We start from the raw sequence: 19963 nt of genomic DNA, 5'->3' as shown, positions 1-19963 counted from the left end.
AACACAAATACACACACAAAGTTTCGCCACGGTCGAATGTTTCGGCTAATTTTTCGCCGAAACCGAAACTAAGGCCGAAAGTAAAATTTTTGGCCGAAGCTAGCTGAAACCGAAACCGAAATTTCGGTCGGACACTATTATTTTTACCCTAGATCAATTCCATTCTAGCACAGGTAACAATAAGGTCCGGGTTTGATTGAAATTGCAGGCCTACGGGTAAAGTAGGTGTGTATAAGTACTTGCTATGTGAATGTGAGTTTATTTATTTATTATTAGAAACCAACGGCGTTACAGTTAATATTTACAAACTAGTATTTAAAATATTAAGGCTAATAACAGGTTTTTTATTATTCTAAAAGTACAAAATTGGTTTGCGCAAAAAGGAAAAGTACAAGTTCTTTATGTTACTCCGTGGTATCATTAAAACTCATCATAAATTTCGATCCACTACATATTTTATCTATGCCTGCGTACAAAGGTACTTAGCCACAGTAATTTAGTTTATAAACCATGTATATAAACGCATCACTTCAGTACTAATACACCTATTTGGCTTAATTATACTTTTATTTGTTTGTAATTGTTAAGACAAGGTCTGTATAAAAGAAAATATTTGAAAAATTGTACAAAAAAGTGAAGAATGTGGGTTAAAAAAAATAAAAGCCGGCGCTGACAGCTACTTTAAAATAAATATGTAAGGTTATGCAGACGAAGTCGCAGCTAAAAAGTAGTAGTTAATAATTGGGACCAAACAACTTATCTAATATCCTTGTCTATTTTTAATTTTTTTTTAAACAATTAAAACAATTCTTGGAGTACTTACATCAAGGCTGACAAGGCAGGACAAAAGTGTACGGAGCTATTATTTTTTTTTACATGTATTTTATATAAAGAAATTTATTTAAAACGTTTTTAATATAATAAAATTACATATATTTTTATGCAATTTTATATAAATCGTTTGAAATAATATTGTCCTTGTTGTCGCCGCCGCGCCTAAGCTGCGTACACTTTTTCCAAAGCTCGTGCTCCCAATATGGCGGCTTACAATGCTCTCATATCACCTTAGTGCATTATATTATTACTATGTACTATTATATCACACATGTCCATTCTAATAAACATGTGTTGACATAGCACTCGTGCTATAAAAGCCTTGCCGCGCCTGTACTAACAACACTTTGCATCCAGGCTTTAAAGGGTTGGACAAGAATTATGATTATAAAAGTAAGTAAGTATTTTTATGTTGTTATAATTATCTGTGATTATTTTATTATAAAAAGGGATATTTTGTAAAAAATGGAATGGCAAACAAGCTGAAAAATTACAGACAGAGTGACAATAACTTCCACGTGATCACTTTGTGACGTCGATCTATAAAAATTAAATAGTTTAATGATTATGAAATTAGCTTCTTTCCAATCTTTAACTAGAGACGTTAGTATATGGAGTACTTCGGAAGGGGTGAGATAAGGTTTCTTTAAAATAAACAACATGTATGGTATGTAACACCCCTGTTATTAGAGGCGTCCATAGGCCAAGGTAAACTTGTTATCTTAACTTGCGATCTAAAATATATATATAATTCTGTTATTATTGTAGATCTTATTATTGGCGTGTGCTGTAGCCGTCACGCAGGCAGGTATAGTGTCTCCTGTCGGTGTGTACGGCGCCCCATACAGTTATGGGGGTTGGAACCCGTATAGCGCTTATCCGGCGCAACCTGCGATTGCCTCTCAGCAGTCCAATATATTAAGGTCCCCCTTTAATCTTGGCCAGGTATGTTTATTGTAGAAGTTAATTCAATATTTTTATAGAAAACCTTGTTGTTGTTTAACTTCATGAACACTATCACGGGAATTTTTACAATGGGGAATAATTTACAAATTCCATGGTTTGTAATACACTAGGATGTCGTCAATGTCAGTCCCTTAACATAAACTGACTTTAAAAGAATGTTAAAATCAGTCAATCTGTTTGTATTAATATGCTTATTTAACTCACTACAAAGGATTAAAGGATAATATTAAAGATATTAGATTGTGAAGCAATTGTATTTGCATAGCTATATTTCAATTTGAAGGGTGGGATATGACAGTGTACAAAGACATAGCACCTTCGTTCTCAGAAATGGCAACGTATATATAGCATCATGTGCAACACAGTACACTATGTTATATCCTTGGTACTGTTCATGTATATAGGCCCCTTTTCTTCAGTTGGGCTATCAGCTTGTTTGCCATTTTAAGTTGTATAAAAAATTCTAGGTTTCAACATACTCAAAGGCAATCGACACGCCGTTTTCAAGTGTACGCAAATCGGATATACGTGTAAGCAATCCTGGCTTTGCGGTTTCACCAGCCTATGGTGGAATAGCAGCTCCATTGGTATCGCACGTGGGTGTGGCGGCTCCTGTTGCGAAGGTACTTACATTGTTACTCGTATCGTATATATATTTACCCATAAAGTTGCTATAGCTCTGGTAGTATCCTTTAGTGTAAATGCATAAATAAATAATTTAAACATCTTTAGTGGTAGTAGAGACTAAAGTACTTGTTATGTATATCGGAATCAGAGCGTTTATTATTATATATATTACATACATACATACATATTTCGTCTATATTATTTGTCAACTTCCTAAAGTAGAATGTTTGGAATTTAGTTTTAACTTTGTGTATATTTTAGATTATATAGATAAGTATAGTGTCTCCATAGAAATACTTCGAGAAAAACGTGTCAACTTTTTCATACAAATTTACGTGATAAATAGTCATGAGTCCTTTATAACTTCTATATTTATTATGTCTCATCAATTGTGCATCTTTTTAATGCGTAAACAATCATTTTATTTATTAAATAATACGTTAAGATATATTATATGCATAAATATATAAAATACTGTTAAAAAATTACCAGTTAGCTAATTTGACAAATATTGCTGTATACAAATATAGCTGACAAAATATTGACCCGTTTTGAGGCTGGATGCTCTATCTATAAATCTAAGGTGTATATCTTCCCCAATTATGAACTTGGCTTTTTTATTAGTACGATTAATGTTTTCCTAGGATCACATTATATGCAATTTAAGTAGTTTTAAATGAACTGCGGCACTGTGCTGATAGGGAAACGTTATCACTTGGTATCTCGACAACCTTTTTTTAGACTGCTAGGGTTGGTTCCGAAAATCCTTAAGGATTAAAATTTACTAAGTTTACCGTTTATGAACTCTTTTTTTAAAATACAACATGCATGAATAAGATATCATTAGTCTGTTCACTCCTAACATAGTTGTGAAAGTTATAGACAGAGAATACAATAAAAAATTTGTTGAATTTTATGAAAATGTATACAGAAATGAGTATCTAACTTGAAACCTATATAATTTAATTTCATTTATCTCTATTTTATTATATATTCATTTATTTATAATTTAATTTATTATCTTTCTTTTTAGGTAGCGACTGCGGGAGGTCTTCTCGGTGTGGCCTATTCTGCAGCTCCTGCGGTATCGCACATGACATATACCAATGGTCTCGGCCTCGCCTACGCTTGGTAATCAAATGAAGAGACACTACTTCTAGCGTCTATTATTACATAAAATATTATTGATATGAATTGTTCCTCTACATTTATTACCTACTAGTTATAACGTAATTTATTTGTTATCTACATGTGCTATAAGTTTAGCTCAATAAAAATATTTTTCAATATCTATTGATGTTATTTTTGAGAATACTATTGTATGTATATATAAGTATAAAAATTCAACGTAGGTAGTAGGTACTTAGGTACTTACCTCATACGTAAACTGTAATTATAGGTATATTGACATAGTTTCTACTATGTATATTATTACTATTTCTGCTTGATGTGACGGTGGCACAATTTATCTTTATTTTAAATAACAAACATTAAAAATTCGAAAATTTAGACTGGGAATCGGTCTCAGGATCCTCGACAGTAAAGCGTTATTCAATTCAATGTCACCGCTTTTTGAGATTATCATCATCATTATTGTAGTATATTAGAAATATTTGTGCCTAAGATTGGCAACATTGAAAAATGTAACTTGGCTGTTTAGCTTGTTTCTGTCATGGCGTCCTAAAATAAAAAATGCATTTTCATGTATCAGCAGTTTTTTTTTAAGATAAAGAAAAGGTATTTAAGCGTGCAAAGGACATTCAATGTCTTACAACATTATAATTATATCAACTATTAACTGTTTACTGCTGAACATAAGCCTCCCCTATTTGGAGGTTCTATTAATAATTGCTACAATTGGTAGATGGGTTGGCAACCGCAGTTAGTTACCTTTGCGATGTCTAAGGAGGGAGTTTGTTGCCCATATTTCAATCATTAAGTTCCCTTAGTCGCTTTTTTCGAGGTTACTATACCTATTAATCTAAATAAAATTAAAAGCTCTAATCATTATACTACCATTCCATTATCATCTAAAAAAAACATAAAAAGCAATTTAATTTCTATTTTAATTAACTGCATAATTAGTAATTAACGTCTACATATGATTTTATTTGTATATTGGACTTGGTATATTTTTATAAACTTATTCTTTTAATTAAAGACAATTGTTTATCTCCGATAAATAATTTCCGGTGGGATGCGCTTTTGCTGTGTTTGAAATGGAATAAAAAACAAATCAATGGGACACTGACATTAACACTTACTGTCAGTATTATTGAAGACAAATTATTATATTGAAGACTAGGCAGCATGGTCTCCGACCTTAGCCTGTCCACAACGGAACAAACGTACTAAAAAAAAATTACTGTCAGTATGACACACACAAGACAATTACGACAGAGTAGCTGAATACTTATTCAGCTAAGCTCAGGTTACTGTGTAAATTTAGGATCAACACTACCCTTATATTTACAAAACTGGAAAATAAATCTATGCAACTACTTAGAAATATCAATAAAGGTAATAAAATAATTCAGTAAAAGGGTCGACTTTTGAGTACATCTAAATCGATCTCTTAACCTAATATTTTAATTTAATAGTTTCATTTAATTCTAAACTATATTTATAATAATTTTGACTTAAATATATTAGAAATTTTGTTCATGTTGGTCCTTAGAATAAAGATTTTGCTGCAATATCAAATTTAATTTTCATTTAGAGATCAGTTTAAAGAAGTAGTGATCAAATCAATTCTATTGTATACCTATTTATAATGAACTCTATCTAAAATATCAATATTAATTAGTGTCAAAGGCTGAAATTTTATATTATATTATAAATATTCAAATGGTTGCATAGCTCATATACAAAAGATTTTTTGGAATTGTTATAGACGGGTCTGTCTAATTACGTGTTTCGTTTCAGCTAATCGTTTATATTGTATTTTTAGTCATTCGAGAAATTCTATTACTAATGTACTCAATATCAATATTTTAAAGTAAAAAAAACAAAATATATGTAATCAAATTTGGTAAAATAATTAAAGACATATACACGTAATACATAAAAATAAACGTTTTTTTGCAAGTTGTTGCCCATATTGTTAAGGGAAAGGGAACCTCATTCACAATTTAAAATTATATTTTCCTCGTCTGCCAAGTCTTGAATCTTTAAAATTAACTGTGTGTTTAATTAAAGATATAACTTTAAATAGTCGCTAATGCTCTAGATTTAGATAACAGCTAGGTGTTTATTCACGTCGATCTAGTGTACACAAGTGATCTAGTAAATATAACCAAAGTTAAAAGAATTAAATTGCAAATAAACCTATAGTCGTGAGGATGTCTGATAGCGGAGAGAATGACGCTGCCTGGACTCTTTATAAAGATCGACCAGAGTGGAGAGATTTGAAACCGGTACCGGAGAACGATGGTCCTTCGCCAGTCGTGGTTATTGCTCACTCTGAAAAATGTAAGTTATTAACAAATACATTTATAGTCTCATATATTCATTATTATTTTTCATTCTATAAATTACATTTACTTACCTATCTTTGTTAGTTATTAGACATAGGTAGTAGATGTAATCTTAGACCTTGAACTATGATCAGGATGCTCATCTTTAAATGAATATGAAGCTTTATTTTTTAGATAAATGAAATATTAGTGTAAAATTTCATTATGGGGTTTGTGCTGCATGATATTGTTCATAAAAATTATGCTGGCTGTGTTCACTTTATTTATAAATAGATCTCTCATTTATACACATTTTACTATTAGAATAAGGGTATCTAGGTAAAACTTAAATAGTAACCTCATCTTAATTGAATGAATTTACTGGGTACAGAGGAATAACACCTGAGTCCTTAGGAATGGCAACGCATGGGGGGTATTATGAGCGAAACAGTATACTCTGTTATATCCATGGTACTGCTCATGTTTATAAGCAACGGTTACCACTTTCCATCAGGTGGGCTGTCAGCTTGTTTGCCATTCTAAGTTGTATAAAAATTGACTAGAAATGAAACAGTAGTTTCCATGGAGAACCATTTGGAGATCCTCCTATAATCCTGGAATGTGAAGCTGATGCTCCTCAATATTTAGAAATCCTCGGAACAGTGAGGTCGCTCCGTGAAGCCTTTGAATATCCTAGAAAGCTTCTGTATTTTTGGACGGAGCTGGGCTAGCTGTACTAGTTATGACTCATATGCACAAGGGCCCAAATGAGAGGCTCAGTATGGAAAATTGAGTCCAATTTACATTATATTACATCCACTTGACTTATCTCCTCAGTTGTATGAAATATACAAGTCCAAATATGTTACATTTATATAGGTAACTCGCTTACATTGTTTGAACAGGAATTAAAAAAAGGAAGTTTTATCTATAAAAATTTTTGTCCTTAATATGTTTATCTACTTATACTTATTGGTCTAGCTAGTAATAATTTATTATTTATCCTATTATTTGTGCAGCATATATGTTATGCTTTATATACAAACCCTATAGACATCTTCCCCATTCGGATACTCAAGGTTGACTAGAAGAAATTCCTTTAAGGGTAATCCACCTGTGTACATTTTTGCTATATCTTAATATCTATACTATAAGTAAATGTACAAAAGCATTTAAATAAATAAATTAATTTCTTCTATTGTTACTTATTTATTATTAGGATTTAATGTATTAAACTTCATAATGTATCAAATATATCAAAATACATAATGTGGTGGTTTTTTACTTATTTCAGTTGAAGATGTCTACAATTATTTTCGTGCAGTACTCCAAAGTAATGAAAAGTCTGAGAGGGCACTGCAATTAACTAAAGATGCTGTTGAATTGAATCCTGCTAATTATACAGTATGGCAATATAGGTAAGTGTCCTATTAATAACATAAGGTTTTACTTATGTTTCTGCTGCTAAGTTGTTTTGCATAGCTATAATTGACTTTGAAGTGTGACATTGTAGTGGAATTGCTGGATATGGTATACATACCACACCATTACCAGAGGGAGACTTTGTATAGAAGTTGTTTGCTTGGATACCTCTGTCCCATTCATGTTTCTACTGTGATGTGTTTGCATGGCTGTTTCAGTGTGAAGGGTGGGATATGGCAGTGAATTTACAGGGTACAAAGTTATAACATCTCCTCAGCAATGGCAACACATGGGGAGTATCATGGGCGAAACAGCATACTCTGTTATTTCCATGGTACTCATGTCTATAGGCGATGGTTACCACTTCCCATTTAGTGAGCCCTCAGCTTGTTTGCCATTCATCATTGCATAAAAAAAAAAAAAAAAACATTTTAGCCTACATTGTGCAATGTTTACGACTTATCATCCAATGGATTATTATTCTGTCATTTCAAATTGTGTAATAACAATGTGTGTAATATTTATGTACCTATATTGATTTAAAAATATTTATAACTTAACTTTATATTTTTACTGCCATGGATGTCACTTCCACATTCTTTTAATCTTATTTCTTAGAGATCTGAAAGGGGATCTATTTATAATATTCTTGCCTTGATGTAATCTTTATACTTATTTTTATTTAAATATCAGAATAAAATTTGTTAAATTTTGAATACTTTTATTATAAATAATGTAATTATGCTAAATCATATCCTCTTGTATATAGTTTTATATTGTACTAATGGTCTATCCTAGATTAATGGAACAAGAATAAGTAACAATTATATCTTAACTTAGCACATAGGACAATTTATGTCCCGATTAGTGCAGGCAAAATTGTGGGATACAGCTAGTTGTTTATATATAGGATGAAATATCATTATATAGACTCCCATAAAGAGGACTTTGGTGTTACATAGTAGTTTTATAATCATCATATCAGCCTTTAACTGTCCACTGCTGAACAGAAGCTTCATAGTCAAACTCCACATAGTTGCCACGATTGGCAGGCAGCTTGGCAACCACAGTTAGGCTTTGGAGATATTTTAAGAGGAATGCTGCTGCCCATCCCTTAGTCGCCTCTTACCACACTCATGGGAATGGAAGGGGTGACCTATTCCAGGATCACATGACAAGTTTTATAATAATATGTACTATTCAATATAAGGATTGTAAGGATAAGGAAGCCTTTGTTATTTGGTTCTTTTTAATTATCCACAGCAGACTTAGCATGAAGATACAACTCATTTCTAATATAATGCTTTTAATACTTATTTACATTCAAATTATGTTATCTATATTTTTATTACAGGCGGGATCTACTGCAGGCCTTGGGCACAGATTTGAGAACTGAGTTAGATTATGTAGAAGCTGTCATAAAACACTCACCCAAAAACTATCAGGTCTATATTTATTTTACACAAGTTATATTATGTGACTTCACCTGTGTGAATCAATATATAAAATATTCTGTGCTTTAATTTTAGATATAATCTATCCATCTACCAAATCTCATTCAAATTTCTTCAGTAGTTTTTGCATGAAAAGCTAATGAACATCCATGCATTGTTACAAACTTACATTTATCATATTAATAGGACTGAATTAAATGAGTAACGCAACAGTTTAATTGTTAATAGGTACAATAATTTACTATATAATTGTTGTTGGTATAAAAAAAATATTAAAAAAATTGAAAAAATTAAGAGGAAATTTTTGATATAAACACTATTAGTGGTTCATAATATGTTTCAGTTGAATTATCAATTCAGAGTGATAAAGAAAGCTTTTTGAAAAAAAATAAAATTTCAGAAATTGCTGTTATCTGATATTACTTTATGTATGAAACATACAGCAGTGAGTATGACATATATAGTCAGTAATTTCTTCAAAAACTCAGAGAAGCCATAATAACACGCATGATAACGATATTCAAATCTATTGCATTATTTCCTTAAAAAAAAAATGATAAAATCTCAATTTATTGTTATGATCCAGGTGTGTTTATATGAGAAAAATATATAATGGAAAGTTAAACTAACTTAACATTGTATCTTATAAATTCCAGGTTTGGCATCACAGAAGAGTACTTGTGGAGTGGTTGCAAGATCCATCGCTAGAGTTAGAGCTAACAGGGGATGCACTTTTGCAGGATCCCAAAAATTATCACGCCTGGCAGCATAGGCAATGGGTCATGAAAACATTCGGGTAAGTAATATTAAACAAATTTCACAATTATAATAATAAAATAGTGATTATCTAACATTGTGATATCATAAAATTTACGTATCCTATCTAATAATATGCTGCTCTGGCTATATCATTTTTAAATATTTATCCATCTTATTTGTCGCCCTTCCCCTTTTATAGCAATAGAATATATGTTACCTTTAGTTACGCATATATAGTTTTGAAAGTAGAGGTTCTGATGTTTTTATTGACTAGGTACATATATCAATTTTAAAGTTGGATAAGATATTTTAGTTTTATAAAATACTGAATTGGGATTAACTTTAACTCATATGTTTGGTATTTGGAACAATTCTCTTTCGAGTCCCCAAAGATATGAAGCCAGGAATTGGTGGATAATTTTTTTATTTTAAAGATACTGATCCTCTTTTTTTTTTTAATTCCAACATGATAAAGATATTAGACAGTGTTTGGTTGGAAATTTTGTTATGAATTAGAACTGTTATGTTACATTCATTAGTTTGTCTCTTGCAAATTTTCGATGATATTAGCAATTGGTTTGAAAATAATATTTTTTTACATCTGTTAGTAGACTATTGGCTTCGTCTCGTTTTCCTTTTCGTATGTTTTGACTGTTAATTGCTTTTTGTTAACTTAAGAAGAATACACTATTTTTAAAACAATTGTAATTATTAAATTATGAAGTCAAGTGCAGTAAATTTTATTTTATTAAGAAAAAATATTTACCTGTTAGAGATTTAACGATCTTTGTTAGTAATTCATGCCTTTTTTATTTTTGTAATTCATAATTGTATGCTTTGTCACTCGGTAATTTTCTCGTGAAAATTTTGAGAGAGCAAATGTTTAAAAATCTGTCTATGCTTCTATCTATACGTATTTGCATTGCGATCTTTGGTTCTGGTTATTGTGTATGTATTTAGTGTAAGTTCTATGTAATCGATAAGTATATAGATGATCAGTATTATAGTGATTAAAAATTCCATTATGATATGACAATCATATTTCAAAACTTATTTTGTGATTGAAAACAGCCGTGGTTTCACCTTCTTCACCATGCCACAGCTATTTTCGTTCCATTAACACCAAGTCAATCTCACAATAATTAAATAATCATTAAAATATGGTTTTCATATTTTTGGATCAATTTATTTAGTCAATAAATTGCTTTGTTATATACAAATTACATAAAATATATTACATTTTACAGCCTATTTGACAAAGAACTAGAATTTGTTGACAATTTAATAACCGAAGATGTCCGTAATAATTCTGCATGGAATCAACGCTACTTTGTGATGAATAATCACTTAGGTTGGTCAGATCTGAATGTACAAAGAGAAATTTGCTATACATTGGAGAAGATTAAATTTGTAAAGAATAATGAGAGCTCATGGAATTACCTGAGAGGTGTTTGTTTTCACGATAAAAGAGGAATCAATGGCAATGCTGTTGTGACGTCATTTTGCGAAGAATTATATAAGAACAAATGTCGATCTCCATATTTATTAGCTTTTATTATTGACATGTGTGATGAAGCCATAAAGAAAGGAGAAACCAATACTTTCCATAATGCTGATAGAGCTATACTACTTTGTCATGATTTAGCAACAAAATATGATAAAATCAGAAGTAAATATTGGAATTATGTCTGTGATAAATTCAAGAAAATCCAAAAAGCGCAGAATGAGACGGACAACCACGAAAATAATATTGATAATTAAAATTATCTCATTAAGTAGCTAGGAAATAAAAAAAAAAAATAAGCTAAACGTCTGTTATTTTAATGGCCTTTCAGTCTTTGTTTGAATTTTTGTAGCAAGTGTATAAAAGTGAACGAAAAAATTTGCAAAATTGCAATAGCAACAAACCATTTAATTCTTAGCTTGTTGTTTCCGATACTTTTTATAAATCGAATCCAAAATGCACATTTTTGTGTTATTGTTAATACTTTATTTTTCTGAATGTATAAAAGAAAAATAAAACATAAAAACTGGAAACTGATTTTTATTTCGCTGTCGTGGCGTTCTAATTATTGGAAGAGTTTTGTTTCTCTGAAGTGTTAGCTGTGTGCATGTCGGGTAGTCCAAGGTTCATGTGCACGTGAGAGCGAACTGCGTGCGCCATCACTTCGCAATTACACTCTGAACCATGGATAACATTCATGAGACTAGGTCTATTTCTTACATTTGGTTCGTCATGCTGAGCCTTTTTACCTTTGACCTTAGAACCAAAATCACATGATTTATCAGTGACTGTTATTGCGAGCATCTCTAGTATATCTGGACAATTATTGCATTTGCATTTTGTACAGTCACAGAAGGGCTAAAATTATAATAAATTAGTAACCATTATCAGAATTTGCAAAATCTGAGAGAATTTCTTTCGGCTTATTTCGACGTTACATACGCAATGCTCTTGGTATTGCAGTCGTATAAAGATTACTGTGAAGGTTATTCTCAGGTGAATTGCATGTTTCTGTCTTAAGTTCAAAAAATAAAAAGAATAGTGAACGTTTATATAATAATAAGCAACCTCTCTATCTATTAAAAAACAATAAACAAAAGTGAATAATTCTAACGTATAATACAAACCATTGCCTTAAAAAATTTGTACACAGAGGCCCCCTGAACATCGAGATATTTCATAAGACCCCACTTTCATATAATGGGCTCTGAAGCCGCAGTTATTTTAACTTTAAAGTGTTAGGTATATTGTCTTCTCTACATAGTGTACAATTGTTATTACCTTACTCGTAAATTGTGGGTTTGAAGCCCCCTTATTTTGTTTTTTACTGTTCTGTTTTTTCATATTTAAATAATAGTTACAGTTGAATAAAATATTTAAAGAAAATTAATTGACGTCTCAGCATTGTATAATATGTTAAATAGCTTTTTGATTAGCGTCATACGTCTACATTATTTGGTATTATATGAACAGTTGTGTCGGATCCATGTGATGTCACGAATATATTGATTCAAGAGGTTTCATGCAAAAACATATTGAGTTATGTTCCATGCAATATAAGTATAAATGTAACTAGATTGCATATAATTATACTACGTCTTTAATATTTTAAACATTACAAGTTTTTAGTTTATAAGTAACTACTTAAAATTATTAATATAAGGCGCAATTTTAGTACCTAGTATTTAAGTCGTTACTCTTAGATTAGAAAAAAGTTGTAAATATATATATATATATATATATATATATATTTAAACCACTATTTATAACTACCATTGTCTATGATCCTATATAAAATTTTAACCATAGAGAATTGAACCTAACTTTTCACATAGACGTAACAAAATATTTCAGGCATGATGTAATTATGTAATATTATTATAAAAGTATGAATCGGTAGTCTATCGACATTTGATTTTCAAGAACTAATCGTTTATATTTGTCAGTGAAAGGATGATGAACCCAAACATAAATAGCAATTGCTGTGAACCTATAGAACTACGTGCACTAAAGCAACGATTAGCAAACTTAACTTGTACATGTAAAACTTATAAAAATAATTCCCGCTATTGGAAAATTGGTAATCAAGTTGAACAAGGGATTCAGGTAAAAAAGTCAAACAGCTCTTCTGATCAATTTGTACAAACTACGAGTGGTAATAAAATTCGAGACGACAGACACATTGAAATAGTACCTCAGCAGCAAAGTGTTAAGATCGATTACCTTCGTAATAATTTTGTACTATGCCCTACTTGTTTGGTCGCTTTAAACGCATTACACAAAGGCTCAACTAGAGTCTTAAAGGACGAGGAATTAGAAACCAATTCTAAAATGTTTACATGTGATAAATCTATAGGAAGGAATTTTAAATATATAGATAAAACTACTTCAGTTACTGGTAAACCTGAGCCGGGTTATTCTAATTTGACTTTTTATGATACTATAAGCGACTGTTCAAGTGACACGCTGAAGTGCAGTCGTAATAAAAGAGAAAATAATCATGAAAAAGTAACTTTTATTGATGACAATTTGGAATACCAGCAAAATAAAAAAAATCAAGCCTTAAAAGGTAATTGTTCACGTATGAACAATTTTATAGATTCTATCAGACCACCTTTAATAAACATGTTTTGAGTTTAATAAAAAGTATTGTAGATAGTAACGAATGTCGATACACTCGATTCAAATATTATACACCTGTGTAAATAGCTACATAGTCAATGCAAAAGAAATAAATTCTATAGATCTTTGTAAGTACGCACATATTTGTATCTACCTACTACGATAAGAATGATGAAAGAAGAGTTTTATTGCGAAATAATTTCTAATATGATTAATTGAAAATACTATAATGGTATCTACTATAATGAAAATACAGGCTGTTGTTAATATATTATATACACCTCCGTTTACTATTGTTTATTCTGTTCAATTTAAAAGCACCATATTGAATGCTTATCTGATGAAATGTAGTCGAATATTTCCATACGCATCACAAACTGTAATGTAACGTCCATGGCATGATATGAGGCATTGCCATTCCTGACAATTATAGGGTTATTTATGATGACTTTATTCACATAAATATATCTGGAGTTGACTGTCTAGTTTCACACTCAATAGGAGCCAAAGTAACTAGTCCGGTCAACACTAAGATAAAATGCGTGACTATAGGTGATTAAGATATAATGGCCGTTAGTTGTTATTCAACGACTATAATATTATGAAGTACTATATGTCCTACTCCGTTACCGCGAGAGTGACGATCTCAGAAGTGTCACAGGGAGTCATTGGATGCATGTGGTGCAGGATCGTACTTTATGACGACATATGATGGAGACTTATGTTGAAATTTGGATGGTGGATAGTTTTAATGATGATGATGTCTTTATATGAGCCCCGTATGCTATAAAAATAGTGCTGTAATCCATTTTAATACAAAATGTAAGTAGGAATACAAAGGGGACATAAAAACACTCATTTACTCAATTTCGTATACCTAAAGTCTCCAAATTACTTCGATTTTAAATAGAGTTCAACGTATGACTTTATGACGAATGTTGTTCCATATAATAGGTGGATTTATATATAACTAGCACTGTTACCCGTGGCTTTGCCCGCGTGATTAGTATGTAGAGTAACCTATGTGTTAAATTAGGATATAGCCTACTAAATTTCATTCCAATCTGTTCAGCTATTTAAGCTAGATTGATTAACAAACAAACAAATGTCTTGTAAACTTTCACATTTATTAATGAGGATCTTATCTACATAAATATTTAGTCATTTTAAAGATTAGAATGTATATAATGTAGATAGGATTATGTATGTAAGATATTGACACAAACAATTCTAATAATACTAGAATTTGGGAGTAATTATGTTAGTTAGTAGGTAGGGATTTAGGCATGTTAGATGTTTGATGAGTTAATATTAGGGACCTTTATCTAGCCAGCTGTATCAATTTGTGATTTATAGTTCATGTAAGTAGGTACGAAACATAAATATCTTTTCGACTAAATAAATAGAAAAAAAATACTACATAATAGATACTGTATATTCATACTTAACATACTTTTTTTCGGGTCAATACTAAATCCATGATGTTACGAGTTTATTTACTTATAGCAAATCTCATTTCGCACTAAATCGTTCCGAAAAAATTATTAACTTTTTAAAAAAATAATTAATAATGCTGATTTTAATACTTTTATAAACTATTACTTCTCTACTAATAGATGTTTACTAAAAACAAATTGTACAAAATGTTCTGGTCTTGATACTGTTCATGTCTATAGATGACGGTTACTTATTGATCCAAAAATTCGACTAAATTTCAATATTTACTTAAACTCTATTGTACTTAATTTTGGATTATAATTAAAGTATGAATGAATTAAAGTATCTACTAATATAACTACGACATCTATTTGAGTCTTTATTTATGCTTACGATAGTAAATAATCTGTCGAACGTAACATTTTTATTTCAAAATTTCTCGTACGTGACATTCCTGATGTTGCAGAAGTCCACAGGTGACCGTTTGCCTACGGATGGGCTGTACAGACTGAGTCTCTGTTCTGACAGAGCAATGGATACGTTTACGTGAATTTAGCTGAAAAATTAACAGATCATAAATATTACATTTTTACTGTTACTTTTATACTCACTAGCTACATCGCACTATCTTTATCTCTCTTTGCATCCCCTTAAAATATAGTTACCATCAAATATTATTTACTTTTAATTTAGTTTTTTTTTATGTAATTATTACATACGTACAATAGTACTTAATGGTAGATACCTATGTTCACTATGCGCTATAACTGTTGTTTTATCGTTGTAATTTTGTTTATCAGTTTGTAAAATCCTTCAATAAAAATAAGAGTTTATATAATTTTTCAAAGAAAAAAGTAGTGCTAGATGATTTTGTTTCTATTGGATAGAACGTAAGTGTGTCTATTAAGTTAGATTAAAGTCTAAACATTACTATAAAGCCTGTGTAAACTAAAGACTAGATCACAAAAAAGGATTTTATAAAAATTCGAAATGCACACCGGTTTTTTTGTGTTTTAAAGTTTGTAAGGTTGTAAGGCTTTGCAGAAGGATTATTAGCTAAATACTTAGTGTTTTGTTTATATTTTGGTGAATGTATATATGTGTGGTGGCAAAAATGGTGGTGGAAATGTAGAGTACATTTCCATGGTAGGAGCGTACATTTATTTCTATATTTTAGGATGTTTTATTTTGTTCTCAATAAATAACTCATTTATTCTGTCAAGTACTTAACAGGAATAAAAAAATATGAAATAAATAATTTTATAAATGCATAATAATTGTGTATTTCTAAGATTGTAACAAGTCAATAAAAGAACACATCTATTACACATACAGGTAGGTATAGATTTTATGTAGCTATAAAATGTACATAACTTATCGAATCACCTTGTAAAAGCATGTAAAATTTTTCATTATAAAATTATTACCGATTAGGTACTATAATATCAATACGATTCCATTTCAAATAAGTAATACTTATCACATTTTTATTTTTAGCGTTCGTTTAAGTGTATAATATATTGATTGATTTAATATATATTTAAGTATATACAGTGTAGTGTAGGTAGAAACTTTGTTTATAGTGTTATGCTATAATTCCCTGTTACGTAAGCCACCACGGTTATGTTGGTACACACAGATTTCTAAACCTTTTGACGTAATGTAATATTTTTGTAATTTCCTCTAATAATTTTACTTATTAAAGTAGCACATCGTGAACTATATTAATCACAAACAATAACATTGTTTCTCTTCCAAATTAACTACCTATATTTAAAATTTTACATAGTTACAAGGAACCTTATGTCTTCGTATTTCTATACCTAAAATCTTTGTATTTAAAAATGTTTGAATTATTTTTTAGAATGATTTCATTTAAATAATATTGATTAAAATGTATTCCAGAAGATCCTGTACTAATGGCAGTTTCAGTTTTTATTAAATGTTAACTCCATCATTTTTGTTAGAGATTTATTGTAGACTTATTGTTACATAGATAAAATTGTTTGTATTTTGACATTAATATTTCGCTTACTTTATATAAACCATATCTTTGTAATAAAACAATTTATATGTTGTAGAAGTATAAGTTTTAGTTGTTAACGGACGATGATGCAGCATAATGTTTAATAAACCTAGCAGAGGGATCCGTAACTTGTACCCATTTAGGCATCCAATAATACGGCGTGAAATGATGTTGTCCTGGAAAAGATACCTCGAATATGTAGCGATAATACTTAGCTTCTTTTGTTGTAGGCTGTACCCCTTTATAGATAATGTCTTCCTCTGGAAGCCTTTCAGAGATTATTTCTGATAAAGTTGTGAATAAAGACTTTTTCAGAGATGCAACACCGTCACTAAACGCTTCTTTATGTCGCCATAGAATTGCATCCGGTAATAGACCACTCTTGTCAAAACTACTACGTAATAAATATTTTTCTATACCGTTTTGAGGTTGACGTAGAGTTGGGTCTATACTGAGATAATGGTGAGTGAACTGAATGTCTAAAAATGGCACTCTTAGTTCTAAACTGAAAGCACTAGTTGTACGGTCTGCCCGCAAACCATCATATAAGTAAATATCTGAAAGTAGTCGTTTGCTTTCTTCGTGGCCGGCTTTTGGTGATGGCGCATCTCTAAAATAAATATATCCTTGGGCCAGCTCATCAGCACCTTCTCCACTAAAGACGACTGTAGTTTCAGTATTCTTTTTTATGTATTTTGATAAAAGATACATGGGTAAACTAGCACGTATTGTTGTAATATCATGAGATTCCAAATGATATATGACATTATCCAATTCTTCTTTAATATCCTCTTCAGTGAATTTTACTTCATGATGTTCTGTACCGAGATATTCTGCCACAGTCCGAGCAGCGGCCAAATCAGGCGAGTCATCCATTCCAATAGCAAACGTTTGAATTTTGTAAGGCAGTTTTTCTTCTTTGGCAAGTTTTACTACTAATGCTGTAATTAGCGAAGAATCTAATCCACCACTTAGAAGACAGCCTATTCTTCTTTCTGCCATTAACCTTTTTCTACAAGCTGCCTCTAACAGATATGCAGTCTTTTCTTTTAAATCCATATTTTTCAAAACATATTCAGCAACAAATGGTTCAAATCTTGGTGGTGTACCTGGTTTAAAGTATTGTTCAGTGTAATCTTTCTTCACTTTTCCATTATCCAATATACTCCACACTTCGAAATGTCCAGGAGGGAATTGTCCCAATGTAGTAGTTTCATTGGATTTTATTTTAAGTCCCATTAGACCTTTACCTTCTGAAGCAATTGCCATGACACCGTTTACTTCGTCATGAAGCTTGAATAAAGGTCGAACACCATATGGATCTCGCGCTAAATATATTTTTCTTTTTTCGCCATCAATTAAACAAAAAGCGAATACGCCATCAAGTTTTTTAACAGTGTCTTCCATGCCAAATTTATGATAGGTGTGAATGATAGCTTCGACATCGCATTTGGTTTCATAGGGAAATTCATATTGTGTTTGAAGACGTTTGAAGTTGTATATTTCACCGTTGCAAACTAGAGTAGTGCGTGGATATTGATGTAGTCGCATAGGCTGCATGCCATGCAAGCCGTCGACAATGGCGAGCCTTCGGAATCCCAGTATTGCGAGTGGTTCGCGGACGTCTTGTTCTATACGCCACGCATCTGGGCCGCGGTGTTCAATGCATGAAAAGCATTTGTGACAGGCGGGAGTTAAGCTTCCGTCTACTCCGAAAGTGCCCCAAATGCCACACATCTTATTAAATCTGAAAGAAATATTATTATATTTTAGAAATTTATAGTTGTATTAGCTTGTGCCAGGGGTGATCTTTTTTAGTGATTTGTCCGGTTCTAGAGTAAGGGCACACGGGTATGCAACCATGTTCTCCTGAGCCACTGCAGTTTGTGACCAGTATTCATCTTTTTTACCAACTTCCTTTGCTCACTCCCAACATCCCCCTCTTTTTCCTCAGTTCTTTTCTCCATATACTTGTACGTGGCGGATACCACCAGCAAATGCATATCCAAGGAGGGTTGATCAAAATTATATATATTATATATATATATATATATATATATATATATATATATATATATGATTTGGATTTTCATTATACATTATATATGTTATGATTTAATTATATATATGTATATATAATTTAATCATGGTTATTTGAGGTTATTTTAGTAGGTTGCCGTATTTCTCAAATATAATTCGTAAGCATAATAGATGCTTACGAATTATATTTGATATAATTGTAACCTTCATCTAATTAAAGAAGTTGTTTTTAGCTTACGTTTAATATTTTTTAAGTGAATTTGGGTGTTGAATTGTAGTTTATTATAAATAATAAGTTAAAGTTATACTAACCTAATTACTCACCAAAATATATTTATGTGTGTATATGCTGATATCAATATTCGATAATTTTATTTTCGGCGAATATAAATATGACAAAATAGACGATAACTCATCATAAGTCCCAACTAAATACTACTACACCTAACCTAACCGAGTACCGACTGCGACCGGATGCGAGCCGGCCTTGGTTAGGGATGTGAGATTAATGGAAGAGAATCGATAAAATAAAAATTGATTTTTCTATATTTAATACTAATCGAAACGTCTACAATTGATTTTATTAAACACCAATAATCGATTTCTGCGAAAAATTTTTAAATAATAGAAAAAATATTTTTTCTATTATTTAAAAATTTACTGCTTTTCATATTTCAATAATACCTCTAAGAGATTCATATTAACAATATATTAGATAAAAATCTAATAAAATTATATAAATAAAAAAATAATGAATTCAAAACTAGATCTCGAAGCTCATGTTCCTTTAAACTTTCAAGGAAACAAAATATCATTA

General features: G+C 30.8%; 5 protein-coding genes across 6 annotated transcripts; 3 read left to right on the top strand and 2 right to left on the bottom strand.

The window, feature by feature from the left end:
• Nucleotides 1-1068: 1068 nt before the first annotated feature.
• LOC113509881 (pupal cuticle protein C1B-like) lies at nucleotides 1069-3721 on the top strand. The gene is made up of 4 exons (XM_031910728.2): nucleotides 1069-1227; nucleotides 1603-1779; nucleotides 2268-2423; nucleotides 3461-3721. The coding sequence occupies exons 1-4, from the start codon at nucleotides 1216-1218 to the stop codon at nucleotides 3560-3562; spliced, it is 447 nt and encodes a 148-aa protein (XP_031766588.1). The 5' UTR covers nucleotides 1069-1215; the 3' UTR covers nucleotides 3563-3721.
• A 1603-nt stretch (nucleotides 3722-5324) lies between these two features.
• LOC113509592 (protein farnesyltransferase/geranylgeranyltransferase type-1 subunit alpha) lies at nucleotides 5325-11554 on the top strand. Its single transcript, XM_026892942.3, has 5 exons — nucleotides 5325-5898; nucleotides 7177-7300; nucleotides 8659-8749; nucleotides 9415-9554; nucleotides 10765-11554. Exons 1-5 carry the CDS (start codon nucleotides 5769-5771, stop codon nucleotides 11276-11278), a joined length of 999 nt encoding a protein of 332 aa, XP_026748743.2. The 5' UTR covers nucleotides 5325-5768; the 3' UTR covers nucleotides 11279-11554.
• Nucleotides 11555-11582: 28 nt separating this feature from the next.
• Nucleotides 11583-12645, bottom strand: LOC113509882 (uncharacterized). Its single transcript, XM_031910872.2, has 2 exons — nucleotides 12303-12645; nucleotides 11583-11879 (listed from the first exon to the last, which is right to left on the bottom strand). Exons 1-2 carry the CDS (start codon nucleotides 12363-12365, stop codon nucleotides 11583-11585), a joined length of 360 nt encoding a protein of 119 aa, XP_031766732.2. The 5' UTR covers nucleotides 12366-12645.
• Nucleotides 12646-12830: 185 nt separating this feature from the next.
• LOC113509883 (uncharacterized) lies at nucleotides 12831-13936 on the top strand. Its single transcript, XM_026893310.3, has one exon. The coding sequence runs from the start codon at nucleotides 12975-12977 to the stop codon at nucleotides 13653-13655; it is 681 nt and encodes a 226-aa protein (XP_026749111.2). The 5' UTR covers nucleotides 12831-12974; the 3' UTR covers nucleotides 13656-13936.
• Nucleotides 13937-17037: 3101 nt separating this feature from the next.
• LOC113509677 (asparagine synthetase [glutamine-hydrolyzing]) lies at nucleotides 17038-19636 on the bottom strand. 2 transcript variants are annotated; one of them, XM_031910724.2, is made up of 2 exons: nucleotides 19459-19636; nucleotides 17038-18853 (listed from the first exon to the last, which is right to left on the bottom strand). In XM_031910724.2, exon 2 carries the CDS (start codon nucleotides 18841-18843, stop codon nucleotides 17173-17175), a length of 1671 nt encoding a protein of 556 aa, XP_031766584.2. In that variant the 5' UTR covers nucleotides 18844-18853; nucleotides 19459-19636; the 3' UTR covers nucleotides 17038-17172. The 2 variants fall into 2 exon arrangements, with proteins under 2 accessions (XP_031766584.2, XP_026748871.2); XM_026893070.3 differs by having other exon boundaries at nucleotides 19471-19636.
• Nucleotides 19637-19963: the final 327 nt, after the last annotated feature.

The sequence above is a fragment of the Galleria mellonella genome, unplaced genomic scaffold, assembly GCF_026898425.1.
Source record: "Galleria mellonella isolate WM207_F2 unplaced genomic scaffold, CSIRO_AGI_GalMel_v1 utg57, whole genome shotgun sequence".
NCBI classification, from domain to species: Eukaryota; Metazoa; Arthropoda; class Insecta; order Lepidoptera; family Pyralidae; genus Galleria; species Galleria mellonella.
Note: the sequence above shows the minus strand (reverse complement) of the source record. Positions and strands in the feature narration are given on the sequence as shown.

Bases quoted from the DNA above. Each gene is read 5' to 3' on its own strand.
- LOC113509881 (XM_031910728.2), top strand. The intron at 1,780-2,267 runs GTATGTTTATTG...AAAAAATTCTAG, and splicing joins CCCCCTTTAATCTTGGCCAG to GTTTCAACATACTCAAAGGC. The intron at 2,424-3,460 runs GTACTTACATTG...CTTTCTTTTTAG, and splicing joins TGGCGGCTCCTGTTGCGAAG to GTAGCGACTGCGGGAGGTCT.
- LOC113509592 (XM_026892942.3), top strand. From the start codon at position 5,769: ATGTCTGATAGCGGAGAGAATGACGCTGCCTGGACTCTTTATAAAGAT. The intron at 5,899-7,176 runs GTAAGTTATTAA...TACTTATTTCAG, and splicing joins TATTGCTCACTCTGAAAAAT to TTGAAGATGTCTACAATTAT. The intron at 8,750-9,414 runs GTCTATATTTAT...TATAAATTCCAG, and splicing joins ACTCACCCAAAAACTATCAG to GTTTGGCATCACAGAAGAGT.
- LOC113509882 (XM_031910872.2), bottom strand. From the start codon at position 12,365: ATGAAAAAACAGAACAGTAAAAAACAAAATAAGGGGGCTTCAAACCCA. The intron at 11,880-12,302 runs GTAATAACAATT...TTATAATTTTAG, and splicing joins ACCCACAATTTACGAGTAAG to CCCTTCTGTGACTGTACAAA.
- LOC113509883 (XM_026893310.3), top strand. From the start codon at position 12,975: ATGATGAACCCAAACATAAATAGCAATTGCTGTGAACCTATAGAACTA.
- LOC113509677 (XM_031910724.2), bottom strand. From the start codon at position 18,843: ATGTGTGGCATTTGGGGCACTTTCGGAGTAGACGGAAGCTTAACTCCC.